Source organism: Anser anser, assembly GCF_964211835.1.
Source record: "Anser anser genome assembly, chromosome: 1".
NCBI lineage: Eukaryota > Metazoa > Chordata > Aves > Anseriformes > Anatidae > Anser > Anser anser.
In genome coordinates, this window is record NC_139720.1 from 72,130,568 (window position 1) to 72,144,263 (window position 13,696).

Consider the following 13,696-nt stretch of genomic DNA (forward strand, 5'->3'; position numbering starts at 1 on the left):
AAATAACTTTCAGGATTTCTTTACAGTGAAACTATTTGTTATTAAAATATTTTTCTGAGGGCTCAAAACAGCAAAACTGGAAGATATGGATAGATTGCTAAATGACTAAACACTGTCTCAGTTTAAAATCTGCTGAGGCTGACAGTGATGGACATCACATATCTGCAAGTTGCAGTCAAATTTGCATAAAATCAGCTGGTGTTCTCCCCAGTTGCACATGGTGATGTATAACCCCCCAGGTATTGAGGGCTAAAAGCTCTAACAAATAACCACCAACATAGGCAATGATTTCTGTTGGTGTCTCTTGGACTTTATCAGCAGGCAGCCTGAAAATAGGACTCTGTTATTGTCCCAAATTGTTCATCAAACTGTGTATACTATACTTGTTCCCCAAAAATAAGGGGAAAGTTTTGGTCAACAGTACTTACTCTGTAAAGGCTAAGTTTGAGCAAAACTGCATTATGAACTGTGTTTGAGTATTCATTTTCTTCCTTGTACTCTATTAGGCAAGCGGTGGTTAAAGGCTCCCTTCCACATCCTTTTGCTTTGACGCTGTTTGGGGACACGTTGTACTGGACGGACTGGAACACGCATTCAATCTTGGCCTGCAGCAAGTACTCTGGGGAGGACCTGCGTGAAATACATTCCAACATCTTCTCTCCCATGGATATCCATGCTTTCAGCCAAAAGAGGCAGCCAAATGGTAAGTTGCCTTGCTTTCCCTTTTTTTTTTTTTTTTAATTGCAAGTTGGAACTGATTTGCAAAAAATTAGTCTCTCTGTATAGTGGCAAGTGGCTTCACTCATGTCATGATGCAACTTTTCCAATGCAGAGATTAAGGGGAAAAAAGGAGAATTCAAATATTCTCTAAGGTTTTTTTGTTTTATTTTGTGTTGTTTTTTTTTAATGTGGAAAAAAAAAGTCTCTTGCTTTTTCTCTGATAGCCACATTTATCCTGTTGTGATATTCCTTTTTCTGTTTCATGTGCCATAACATTAGGCAGCATGGTATTCATATTTTTTCCAAGTAGTAGTTCCTGAATGGAAAGTGATGTTAATTTGGCAGATGATATTAAGCAAGACTAGCTCTGTGTAACAACCACTGTCTTAACCATTGCGTTAATTTACTGTTTGCATTTATATATATTATATACAGCCTACTATACATTCAGCACCAACATGTTGAATAGTTTGTGAAAATGAGAAGAACAGAGATGAAACAAGGCTCTTGTTTAGAGCTAAGTGCTACTTCCCCAAGAAAGGAAACATTCAACATCCATGCGTTTTGGTACCATAAATACCCCACTACTCAACACTTGGAATTAATTTTTACTTGTTCTGTGTTTATCATTTCCTTCTTTAATCTGTGATGCTGCCACTGATTCTACCATTCAAACACTGTATGTGTCTTGACACATGAGATGAGGTCACTCGTTATCAGAAGCATTAATCTGTGTGATTTATGTTTAACAGCTACAAACCCATGTGGAATTAATAATGGTGGCTGCTCCCACTTGTGTTTGATGTCTCCTACCAAGCCCTCTTATCAGTGTGCATGTCCCACTGGTGTGAAACTTCTTGAGAATGGAAAGACCTGCAAAGATGGTAGGCTTTGTTTTTAAAAATCCTTTTAGGTTTAGCACAAAGTAATTTGTTGCAGGGAAAGGTGTTCTTCCAGCTTCACTGCATAATGCACATTAAGGGTGGGAAATTGTGAAAAGATATATGCTGTTGTGTTACAGCTAAGTGATTGAAAAAATGCCCTCTACTTTTCAAAAAGAGAAACAGTCTCATAGCTGAAGAGCAGGTTACCTCCAGTCACAAAATTTAGGTTATAATTCTGCCCATGTCACTAATTCCCTGGATTATTTTTTTTTTGGGGGGGGGGGGGAGGGGGGAACACGACAACATGACTCTGTTACCTTTTCCTAGAGAAAATGATACCAACCTCCTCTGTTGTCTCTAAAAGGTTTCTAACGTTATTTTTCATGCATTAGTATTTTGCTGGTAGGACTATAAAGTAAAACATTTCTTTCAAAGATCTGATTTCCATTTATACACGTGCACGTGGCATCTCTTTCAGTTCATGCACATGAAGTTAGTCACCTACATCTGTTTATAGGAACTGAGCAAAATGGCATGTTTTTAGAGGTGTTAGAAGTATTTCAGCCTTAAAACCCAAGACATGATCGAGACTGAGGGCTGCTAATGCTCACCTAAAGCTGCTTTTAGTTTTTCATTGTGGTCTAATATATATGATTTCAAATCATTGCATGTTATAAGTAGAGGTCTTGTAGCATGTGCTGTGGCTGCTGTAGTACATTAACAATATCAAAATAAACACTGAGATTTAATTAGCTCTCATAAATAACCATCTTTATGCAGATTGTCTCTATGGCAAAGGTAAATGTAGATAGAAAGATACAGCAGAATTTACTGACAGTGGTCTAAATAAAATGTATACAGAAATAATTTGTTTAAATTTTGTTTTCTGTTTTTAAAATTCTTAAGCTTGTCGGCTACTGTTCAGTGTTTTCTTTAATTTCATGCTATTTCATGCTCTCTGTTGATTATTTCTGTGTGACTACTTGTATGTGTGAACCTTATTAAAATAAATTGTTGCTCTTAAGTGAAAAACTCAAAGCATCTCCCAAATTAGCCTTGCAAGATTGTTGCAAGAACTTACCATTACATGCACAAGACGTTTTTTTTCCCATTTCTGCCAGTACAAGGCACATGCTTTAATAATAGTGCTCTGGATTGGTTGTATCTAGTCCAGAATGTGACACAAATCCATATAGTTAAAAAAAGTAAAAATAAAAATCCTTGATTTGCATGAATAAACTGTTTTGTGGAAGCAGATAGCTAAAACAGTTGTTGCCCAGTACATATTTCCAAAAGCAGAAGAAAAGTCCACACGGAGAATGGGGAGCTGGGGAGGTTTGGTCGCCTGCTAAGCAGAGGCTGAAGGACTAAGGACAACCGTTGGAACAAGTCCTGGAGAAAGAGAGAGAAATGGCTTCCTTTTGACTTAATGCTGATATGAAGTGGGCTGGGGACCTTCGGAAGAGGGGCTGCCTTTCTGCTTTGTGTGTGCTGTGTTCCAAGGAGCAGGTCAATGTAGCACAGAGGTGACTGCTTCCCTGCCTAGGTCCAGCCTCATGTCCTCGCAGAGATAACCTCCCACCCAGGTTAACTACCCTCTGCTAAAAAGCCTGCTGGCACCTTTGTAGTGTGTCAAAGACAATTCCCAAAGGCAAGCAGAGGAAAGGTATTTAAAAAAAAAATAAAAACCTCACAAAAGAACTTGAACTTCTCATGCAGAGATATTCAAAATCATTGGCTTCCTTTCTTAGACGTTCCTTATGTCTCAGAACACAGAGCTCTTGCTCTTTTCTTCCACTCCTTAACACATGAGAAGCAAATTTGTGTTCCCATTCAGCCATAAAGTATAGCTGGCTCACAAAACACAGCTCCTATTTTATCAGAAATTTTGTTAACCAGTTCACTGAGGTATTACAGCATGTTGTCTGTCAGTGTGCTAAAAGTAATGCTATACATTAACATTTATCATATGCATGTCAATACAGTGTTGCATTTTTCACAATCATTCTGCTATTGTGTTTTTCCAAATAACTCTGCCTGTCTGTTTTTAAGAAGGAAAATGGGTGGGGAAGCGAGAGAAAATTGACTCCGCACTTACTCAGCTCAGTGAGTGTCATGTACCACTACGTACTGGACTGAGAAAAAAATTAGCTCACATGCAGGTGAAAGAAGCTGCTCCAGCTATGCATCAGATCCATTAGTTTCACTTAACTTTGCCGATCCTGCACAGAGCTAATTTCTAGGAGGAGTAAAAGGGCCAGAGGCAGCCCTGGAAGCCAGCTGCTTACTGTGTTTCAGCATTTAAAGCTATGCCTGACCCCAAATGATTAAATATTGTTGACTTTTTTCACTCCTTTCACTAAAGAGAGGTGAAGTGGTAGACTTAGGGCTTTTGTGAGTGACCTACAACTTGCCAGAGCTCTTCAAGTCAATATTTCACTGTAATTTCTTCTCATACTTGTGATGTCTGCAATTACTGATTTGGGGAAGAGAGGAGAGAATGGCAAACAGAGCCAGCATAGCCACAGACAGGATTTCAAGATACAAATCTGTAAGTGTTTGTGTCAACTTCCTTTCTTAGGCTGTGTAGTGATACTAGAGAAGAAAATTTATTTTCCCTTTTTTTGTATCTCTGTGGGGGGGTGGTTGAGTGGTGGAGGGGTGGTTATGGTTTCTTGCGTTGGTTTTTTTCCTTTGTATTTGCCTGTTTACTACAAGTACTGTGAAAGTGGGTCTGAACCATGAGAACTGAAACTTTTCACCTCAGATCGTTTCAGTATATATCTGTTGTGCTGAAACAGACTGAAGCACTGAGTGACTGCATCTCCGTTTGGAATTAGAACATTAGGACTTTGAGGGAGAAAGGGGAACGACTTACAGGTACAGAAAAGTGAAAAATGAGGCACAGGCAGGTTCTCTTTAAGACAGTTTTGTCTTCAAGCAGTAGGCTAAAATCAGGCTAGTTCCTAAGATGAATTGTTTAATGCTGAAAGGAGCCTCTTTGGGGAGAGAACTTTATTTCACGCTGCGTTGATGAGAGCACTGGCTGGGATCTGCAGGATTTTGATGGGTGAATTTTGAGTGTGTGTTTGTGGTGTTTGCAGTGGTTTGGCATTGACAGATGATCCTTGCAGCCAAAGGTGAGGCTGGCTGACCCTCCCTGAGCAGTTTCCATGACAACCCAGCATTTTTGAATAATCTTGGTTTATAGGAAATCTTTTCCTCCCTCCTCTTTCCCCACAGTGTTGGTTTCTTGGGTTTTTGTAGTTGGTTTTTTTTTTCATTACACCTTACCATTCTTTTTAGTGAGAGATCTGAACAATAATTCCATACCTTCCATTTATAAACACTTTCTATTGTGTTTCAGAAAAGGGTGATGGTTTGGAATAAAATCGGCTATTTTCCTAATAACTGATAATACTGACTTGATTGTTCATGTCTTAGCTCCTATCCCCCTTGTGAACCAAAACAGTCATTTAACTGAGATGTGGGCTTGCAGCTTACACTTAGCTGCCTCATTTTCTTTGTGAAAGTTTTGTTGTTTTTTGTTTTTTTTTAATCCCTCAAAGAAAGAGAGACAGAATAACCAGTTTTCATGGCCAACTCTATCAGCAATGTCCAAAGAACAGAGTCCTGTCTTAGCACGCAGTCCCTTCTAGCTTTTACCTATGGGGCTTTTACCTAGGGCTTTTACCTATGTACCCACATTTTTATAGAATAAAGCAGTTCAGTTGGAAGGGACCTAGAAAGATGACCAAGTCCAACTGCCTGACCACTTCAGGGCTAACTAAAAGTTAAAGCATATTACTGATGGCATTGTCCAAATGTCTCTTGAGTACTGACGGGCATGGGGCATCAACCACCTCAGTAGAAAGTTTGTTCCAGGGTTTGACCACCCTCACAGTCAAGAAATGTTTCCTAATGCCCAGTCTGACACTCCCCTGGTACAGCTTTGTGCCATTCCCTTGCATCCTGTCAGCTGTGACCAGGGAGCAGAGACCAGCACCTCCCTGTCCACCTCCCATCTTGTAGGACATACTTGGGATTTCTCTTTTTCAGTATTATGGGCACCACTGTTCTTCTGAGCTTGATGGTACTACATTTAAATGACCTGTTCAATAGTCATTTTTTATAACAAAAATTAGGTTACTCTTCCAAGTTTGTCTTTCGTATCGCATCCTTATTAATATTCAAAGACCTCTCTGTCCCTGTGCTCAGCTTCTGTCTTTGTCCGTACTGAATTTTACTTCTTTATTTCCCATGCTTGCTATTACCAGTTCAGACCTATTGTTTGTGCTGAGAAAAACAACGGTGACTTCAGCTGAGCAAGGAGATGCATGTTTCCTCATGTAGGGAAGGGGGAAGCAGTGTTTCAGACTTTCATTGAAGCCTTGCTGTGGCCATCCCATTCTCTTTGAGGAAGAGAGGGTCTTTATTTTGCCCATTGGTGCTCACAGTGTATTTTCCTTTTAGACCTGGGGGTAGTAGCTAGAAATTTGCACTGGGCAGTCCTAAATTGCAAAAGGAAATTTGCTTTGCCTGGAATAGCAGGGATCCTGATTTCACTGCGCGGATCAAGATGTTAATTTAATATGCTAGCTCTTTTATTTCTTTTAAAGTAGAGGAAAAAAAAAAGATTAATTTCAGATATGTGTTCTTTTGCCTTTGTAGTGATCTTTTTTTTTTTTTGTCATCTACTTGAAAAATCTATTTGTTTGTATTGTATAAGGAACTCTCTCTCAATAATGACTTTGCAACTGGGACAAGACATATAGAAAATAAATTTTTATTAGTCAAATGTGTGATAACTGTATTGGGGATTTATTAATGATTTTGGTTTATCAAGTACAGAGAAATTATTATGTATGTCCTAGGTTTAGCAGTTCTTATGTATGGGTTTCTGTACATGTGTTTGTGTAGCATCACTAGCCTCAGCAACCACTGATGGTTTTAAAGTCCAATAACTCACAAACGACCAAGGCCTTATATCACTGGAAAGATGTAATAAATTGTAAAGGTTGACAGAACATTAGACATTGGACTTAAAAGCTACGTTACTGCATAAGTCTGTATACTTGCTCTGTTTCCTCTTCTCTTCCCCTTCCCTTGACTTCAGCTAGCACACAGATGTAAATTATTTTGATTTTTAACAGCGACTTTTTGAGGGAAGTATTAGTTCTAGGACTAATGTAATGCACCATCCGTGAGCTTGTAATCCCAGCTTTCAAAGTGCTTAATAAAAGTAGGCTTAAGTTCTCAAAAATATGAGTCTGGAGTAAAGCTTTTATGTTCATACTTAGATGCCTTAAGTAAGGGGCTTGGTTTTAGAAAAATTGCTAACTATTCTGAATACCCCCTGACTTTATGCACTTCTAAAAAGAATCTTGGTACCTAATTGGAATATTTCATCAAAGTTGTTTGGGATTTTCTGTTTGGTTGGTTATTTTTTTTGTTGTTTGTTTTTATAAAGTTATGGGTTGCTAAGATCACTTAGGATTGATTGTATGGCAGATCAGCAAGGGGGTTAAGCAGAAAGGCCTGACTTTAAATGTGGTATGGTCTTATGCAACGTAGTTTACTGTGTTTGCAGGGAACATTGCACATGGTGGTTTGAATGCTGTGAGCACACGCCATGGCACATCAGGTGGTCTGTGCCCTCAAACCCAGCACTGAGTTCAACTTGCACTTCTGTCTACAGGCATGCTTTTGTTGGGTGCAGTGTATACAGATCTCCAGTATATGTTCCGGAAAAGAGAGCAGTGTAGGCAGCAAATTCTGCTTCAAGTCCCCTGAGTGTTTGTCTGGAAGGCTTCATCCTTTTTTTGTATGTGCAGTACAAGGTGTCCAGAGGAAAAGTACCTCAGGTCTGCATGTGCATGCTGAAATCAGAGTGCTGGTTGCAGCCTTGGTGCACCTTTTGGAAGTACATTTGAGCCAGTTGAGGTTTGAGGTAGTGTATGTTTTTGTGGCTGATTCCAATCTCCAAGTAAGTGCTGATAAATCAACAACAACAACAAAAGGTTTGCATGAAACCTGTATTGTTTTTTTCTGCTTTTTTGAAAAATTTGATTCTGTACTTCTGATGTGCTCCATCATCCTCATCATGAAAGGCAAGATTTTCTTGAAGAGGCAAAGTGAAAATGTCTGGAGATCCTCCTGTCGTATTTTAGCTTTTGTATCATAGCTGGGCTTTGGAATAGATGTCAACAAAACTGACTGATTCTGCCATGTCCTTGCATCTTTGAGTACCTTGAGTAGTTTTCTGACTGGGAATCAGTGCCCAGCCAGCCCAAACGTTTTGCAACTGCTGTTTGCCACAAGTTCGAACAGTTTGTTTTAGTTCTCAGACGACATTTTCCTTGACTGTGCTAACAGGTGGTAAGGTAATCGTGCTATAAATGTGCCCAGTTTTGCATTTGCCTTTTTTTTTTTTTTTTTAACTATCATCAGGGCAAGCCTAGAGGCATTTCAAGTGCTTTTTCTGCAGCCTACCTTGAAATGAGAGGTTTCTCTGCTGCTCAGTTTGTCTTTACTGAGTGGAATGGCTGGTGATCTACTAAGCAGCTGAGGTGTCAGTTTGCAAATGGGTGTGTAATAGCTTTAAAGTAAGCTTTAAACTTTTTATTGGTTGATTGGGGTAGGGGAATGTTAGATACAGACCATGAAATTCATAGCTCAGGGACCCCATGTGCAACATGGGTTGACTGAAAGGCAATGATTTCCTGACGCTGAATTAAGGCTTAGACACAGTCTGTTATTGGACCAAACAAAAGTGTTGCGACCTGAAAGCAGGATACTGAAGCTGTTGAAATGGCTTCTCTTCAAGAACAATTGGAAGGTCAGCTGGTCAATTTTAAGGGTGAGCTTCTGCAAAGGCATAGTTGTACTCAAGCCAGTCTTTCTTGGAAATTGGCAGTGGTTCTCCAAAATGACTGTCAACTTCAGATAAAGCACACAAATTACTTTTAAGTTATGTCTTGCACTTTTTATATATGATAGACTATGTTTAGCTTTCTAACTGTTTGGAAATCTGAGGTTACTGTGTTTACTCAACCTTAATTTTATTAGATAATGCAAAAGGGTATAATTGTTTATTATTATGACTATTACAGTTTTGTTTGAAAGGTAAATTGGTTAAGTGACGATGAAGTTGGTAAGGAAGTGCTAGAGATTTCTTACTTGAACCTGAATAGCTATGCTTGGTTATGTATTAATACCTCATGACCATAATGCAGCTGAAGGCTTGGATCTTAATACTGCTTTGTTTGATATACTTAGTAGTAACAAATACAGATGTACATGTAGACTGCTGTGACAAGAATAGTTGCTTCTGTAATTATGAAAATCTTATTAACATGCCTGTTTTCTATTTACTATGTCACATGCTTTAAATTATTTTGGAGGATGCTTAGACATGTAGTTACAGGTTCCCTCTTCCTGATATTATTTATTGTGTAAGAGTTATTCATTAGGAGAACAATTGAGTAGTGTGTACATGTGTTTCTGAACACAAGGTATTTCAGGACAGAGGATCATAAAGCTGATCTTAATCCATTCTGGACTACCAAGCAGGAATGCTTGTAGTAGTAATCTCAACTTCAGTTGTTGAAAAGAACTGTTTCTAGCAGCACTGTGAAAGTGTTTTAGATGTTTTTAATGTGTTAAACTTGCTGTAAATGAAGCAATGGCTGCTTTGGCATCTGTCCAAAGTTTGGCATGCAGTGAGGTTTCATCTAGCACCAACCACAATTAATGACATTTCAAAAAAAAAAAAAGAAAGAAATTTGGCAACAGACACTAGATATTTTTTAATCAGCTACCTATTTCTTTTAGTAGCTGCTCTTTTAGTCTTCTAGCCTTTATTTATACCTTTGTAAAATCAAGACATAGAAGCATGAAAAGCATGTGGCTAGGTGATGGCTCTCTTTCACTGCATTGTTTTTACATTTTTCTTAAACCTCCCCCCTCACACACACACCCAGTCTTGTTTTTTTCCTCTGTCCTTGAACCTACATCAGCCCATGCCAAACCTTTCCCTTCATTGTTTGAGGAGAGCTGTCGCAACATACTTTCCCTGCATTTAGGATGCACACATTTTTTTACCTTAGCTCAGGCTTCCCTGAGGCCTGAGCTGCTCTTATCTCCCTGAGACTCCAAACTGATAAGATAATTTAATTGGAATGGGGTGTGGTGGTTGTTTATTCTTCATTACACTAAAATCTAGTGAGATAGAATAGAAAATGAAACAAGAATGAGTTAGAATAGACAGTAAGTTCATCATCGATCAGGTGCCCAGCACGTGTACCACTAAACAGCTTGTGTTGTCCTGTGTGAAAGCATCATCTGCAGTACAAGCTGATCTTAGCTGTTTATTAGGATTATGACTTTTGACCTAAAAGCCAGCAAGGCTTTGATATGGAGTCATGTTGAGCTGAAGCACAAGATGCACTGTTATTTATCTTCATATGTTCAGGTAAGCTTGTTCTCAACAAGTCTGGGGAAAGCTGAATGCCCTCCTGCTTTATATTGTCACAAGGCAGCAGTCAGTTCCCAAACCTGATTCCTCAAATAGGAGTTTCTCAAAGGAGATGTACGTGTGGCGTTCTGTGTTAGTTACATTTTCCCCCTCTAAGGGTGTTGTTGAAATGTACAGCTTGTTTGTCACAGTTGTCCCCTATACCAACAACAGCAAATAGTAAATTCTTTTTCATCTAAGAGGCTGCAGACCATCTGTTATTTGCAAAAAATTGTAGCATATTCACTGCATATCTATTTCAATATGTTTGGAGGGAATTATGTGGATAGAAAACAGGTCCAACATGATACATTTTGGACAAGGAAATCACCATTGAATTTTCTCTATAAATACATTGATTACTTCTGCAGAAGAATAACCTCATGTTTGAAGCCTTTTGAATGGAGTTCTCTGCTGGTGCCCTTCAGTTTGGCTAGGCCCTGTGAAATCAAGGTAGCTAGACTAGCTTGCACCAAATGGTAGAAAATCAGGTTCACCATTTGTAGGTTTACTGCCCAGTGTTTGTAAGATGGTTGTGTTTTTGCCTTATGCATGTAGGTGCCACTGAATTGCTGCTTCTAGCCCGCCGGACAGATTTGAGGCGGATTTCATTAGACACCCCAGATTTTACTGACATCGTTTTGCCACTAGAGGACATCCGTCATGCCATCGCCATTGACTTTGATCCTCTGGAAGGGTACATCTATTGGACCGACGATGAAGTTAGGGCCATTCGCCGCTCACTTATTGATGGGTCAGGTAGCCAGTTTGTTGTCACAGCACAGATTGCTCATCCTGATGGCATTGCTGTGGACTGGGTTGCCCGAAATCTATATTGGACTGACACTGGCACAGACCGTATTGAAGTTACAAGGCTTAATGGGACCATGAGAAAAATCTTGATATCAGAAGACCTGGAAGAACCCAGAGCTATTGTGCTGGATCCTATGGTTGGGTGAGGACTGTTCATGAGCGTTTTTTAAATATCGGTCATATAAAGAAGATAAATATCTCTGTGTAGCTGCATGCAGATAGTGGAATGCAATGATAAACTTCTTAGTCTTCAAAATGAAAATACTGTGCTCCTTTGAAAGTTAATGCTCTCAGGCAAATGCTCTAATGCTCTCTTCCAACTATTTAGCTTCTATGTCTTTAGGTTTTATTCTCTTATTTAAAACTTTTTTTGGGACTGTGTGGACTTTGTTTATTCTAGCTAATAGCATTTGTTATGTAGTCTTGCTCAATAGATTGATACAGTAGTTTTATGTAAAGGATTGGTGTGTTTACATGTCAATGCTACTTTCGATGTGCTGAGTATCGTTATTTAAGTAAGGAAACATATTTGGTACAGACACCGACTTTTCTGTGTGCTGTGTGGTTTCGGGGTGTGGTAGTCCAGAAGAAGCTATGTGAATATTCAAAGTTCTGGTTTAATAAGATTTTATTTCCATTGCAGGTACATGTACTGGACTGACTGGGGAGAAATCCCAAAGATCGAGAGGGCAGCATTAGATGGCTCAGACAGGATTGTGCTGGTAAACACCTCACTTGGCTGGCCAAATGGACTGGCACTGGATTATGAAGAAAGCAAAATATACTGGGGAGATGCCAAAACAGACAAAATAGAGGTTTGTAAATGCACCTGCATTTTTAACTCCCTGGAGTTACAGAACATTTTCTAAGTGTTTAAATTCTGATGTAGCTCATAAAGGCAATGGAATAATGATTGATTTCTTCTTTAAGAAATAATTCTTTTTTTTTTCTGGCTTTAGGCAAGTTACTTGCTAGTCTTCTTTGATTTTTCTATCTGTAAAATAGAAATAATATCAATATATTAGATCCCTCTTTTTAAGAATGTATGATAAGGATTTGCTAAAGAAGTTGATTCTCAGGTCAAGAAAACTTATTGGGAGTAACGTTTGCAGGTTAAACATTTATCTGTTATTCTTCATGTTGCTCAGCTTAGATGCAAGTAGAACATATTTTAAAGAAATAAATTTAATTTTACATATAATTACCTGTACTCCCCAAAACCTTCTATACTTTGTATCTCCTTTGCTTTATTAGGGTTCCAACAAGGGGATAGATTTTGCATTCTTTCTGCTATATTCTTCTGACACTTATTTGAAAACTAAAATGCTGTTTTTCCTCTTCAATACTGAAAATCTTGTGTTTATTTTGTTATATATAGCATCTATGGAACATATTTGACATTTATTATCTCCTTGTCAGGCTTTGAGAAAATAAGGTTTAGTATTTGTTCAGTTTATTATCAAAAGACAATTCTGTCTGGAAGCAGGAGACTTGGCTAATATCTGGCACATAGTAACAATGCCTAGCTTTGCTATATCCTGGTAGGTTTACCTTCCTTGTTAAATTGCCACCTTCCTTAGTGAATCTTTAACATTATAAATATCTTTTAGCGTTTACCATGTTAGGCACAATATCTCCTCTAGCCTTATGACATTGTTTTATTTATTTATAACTTCAAATACGTCAATTGGAAGTCATAGTCTTGTCTTAGAAGGTCATATAACTGTTTTTTCTCCTTCAGATTCAAAACAACTCCGCTCCTGCAAGGTGATTTGCTTTGAAGCATTCCTTGGGAGAGCCTCTGGGAGCATTTCTTTTTTTGTCCTGAAAACAAGATTTATAGTCCATAATTCTATAATTCACCCAAATTTTTACCAGCACTGAGAAAAGAGGGTAAAAGAGACTAAGCTATGCTTAGAGGTTTATTTATAACAGATTGAGCAATTCAGCCCAGATACTGCCTTGGACATGAATGTATTTTGCAAAAGGAAAGTCAGGCATTTTTCAGACTCATGCTTGCTAAAACACAGATTTTTTTCACCTGTTTCAGGCTTACTCAGAGCATGGTTCCATATTCATTGGTAATGATTCTGCTCAGTGCTGGATCAGTTTGTGGTAGAAATTTTCATCTAGATCAGGCATGAGCTCACTGCTTCAGTTCCGTCAAACTGGCTAGAAATACAATATGTTTATGCCAACGATGTCTGTGGCAGGTCGGAAGATATCTGATCTGGCATAAATTCCAAAACTGTGACAATTTCTATTTCATTGTTTTTAAACCAATGTAAGCCAGCAGAATAAATTTGTCCCAGGTTTTCATGTAGTATCTAAGCAGGACATCTGCAGAATATTTATGATCTTCAGGTTTCAGAATTACTGGTTATTTTTTTCCTGTGAGGCTACAAGTGTTTGAGTTATGATTTTCCTGCTGCTGCTTTTATACAATTCATTAACTGCTGTGGCTTAATCCAGCAGGCACCACACAGACATTTGCTCACCTCTCTCCCTGCCCCTTAGTGCGTTGGTGGGAGAGAACTGAAAAAGGTAAAAGTGCAAGAACTCATGGGTTGAGATAAAGACAGTTTAATAAGAGGAGAAAAAAAATAAAGAATTGGTGCACAACACAGTTTCTCACCACCAGCCAAACCTTGCCCAGACAGTCCTTGAGCAGTGGCAGCCCCACTGGCCAACTCCCCCCAGTTTCAGAGCTGAGCATGAAGCCGTATGGTATGGGGTATCCATTTAGCCGCTTGGAGTCAACTGT

General features: G+C 38.8%; 1 protein-coding gene across 2 annotated transcripts in view; it reads left to right on the forward strand.

The window, feature by feature from the left end:
- Window positions 1-13,696, forward strand: part of LRP6 (LDL receptor related protein 6) — a 121,989-nt gene that overhangs the window by 63,443 nt on the left and 44,850 nt on the right. For both annotated transcript variants that reach the window (XM_083819923.1, XM_083819924.1), the window contains 4 exons: window positions 507-703; window positions 1,473-1,604; window positions 10,678-11,074; window positions 11,576-11,747. In XM_083819923.1, the coding sequence (XP_083676049.1) occupies window positions 507-703; window positions 1,473-1,604; window positions 10,678-11,074; window positions 11,576-11,747 (898 nt within the window). The remainder of the gene's footprint in view (window positions 1-506; window positions 704-1,472; window positions 1,605-10,677; window positions 11,075-11,575; window positions 11,748-13,696) is intronic.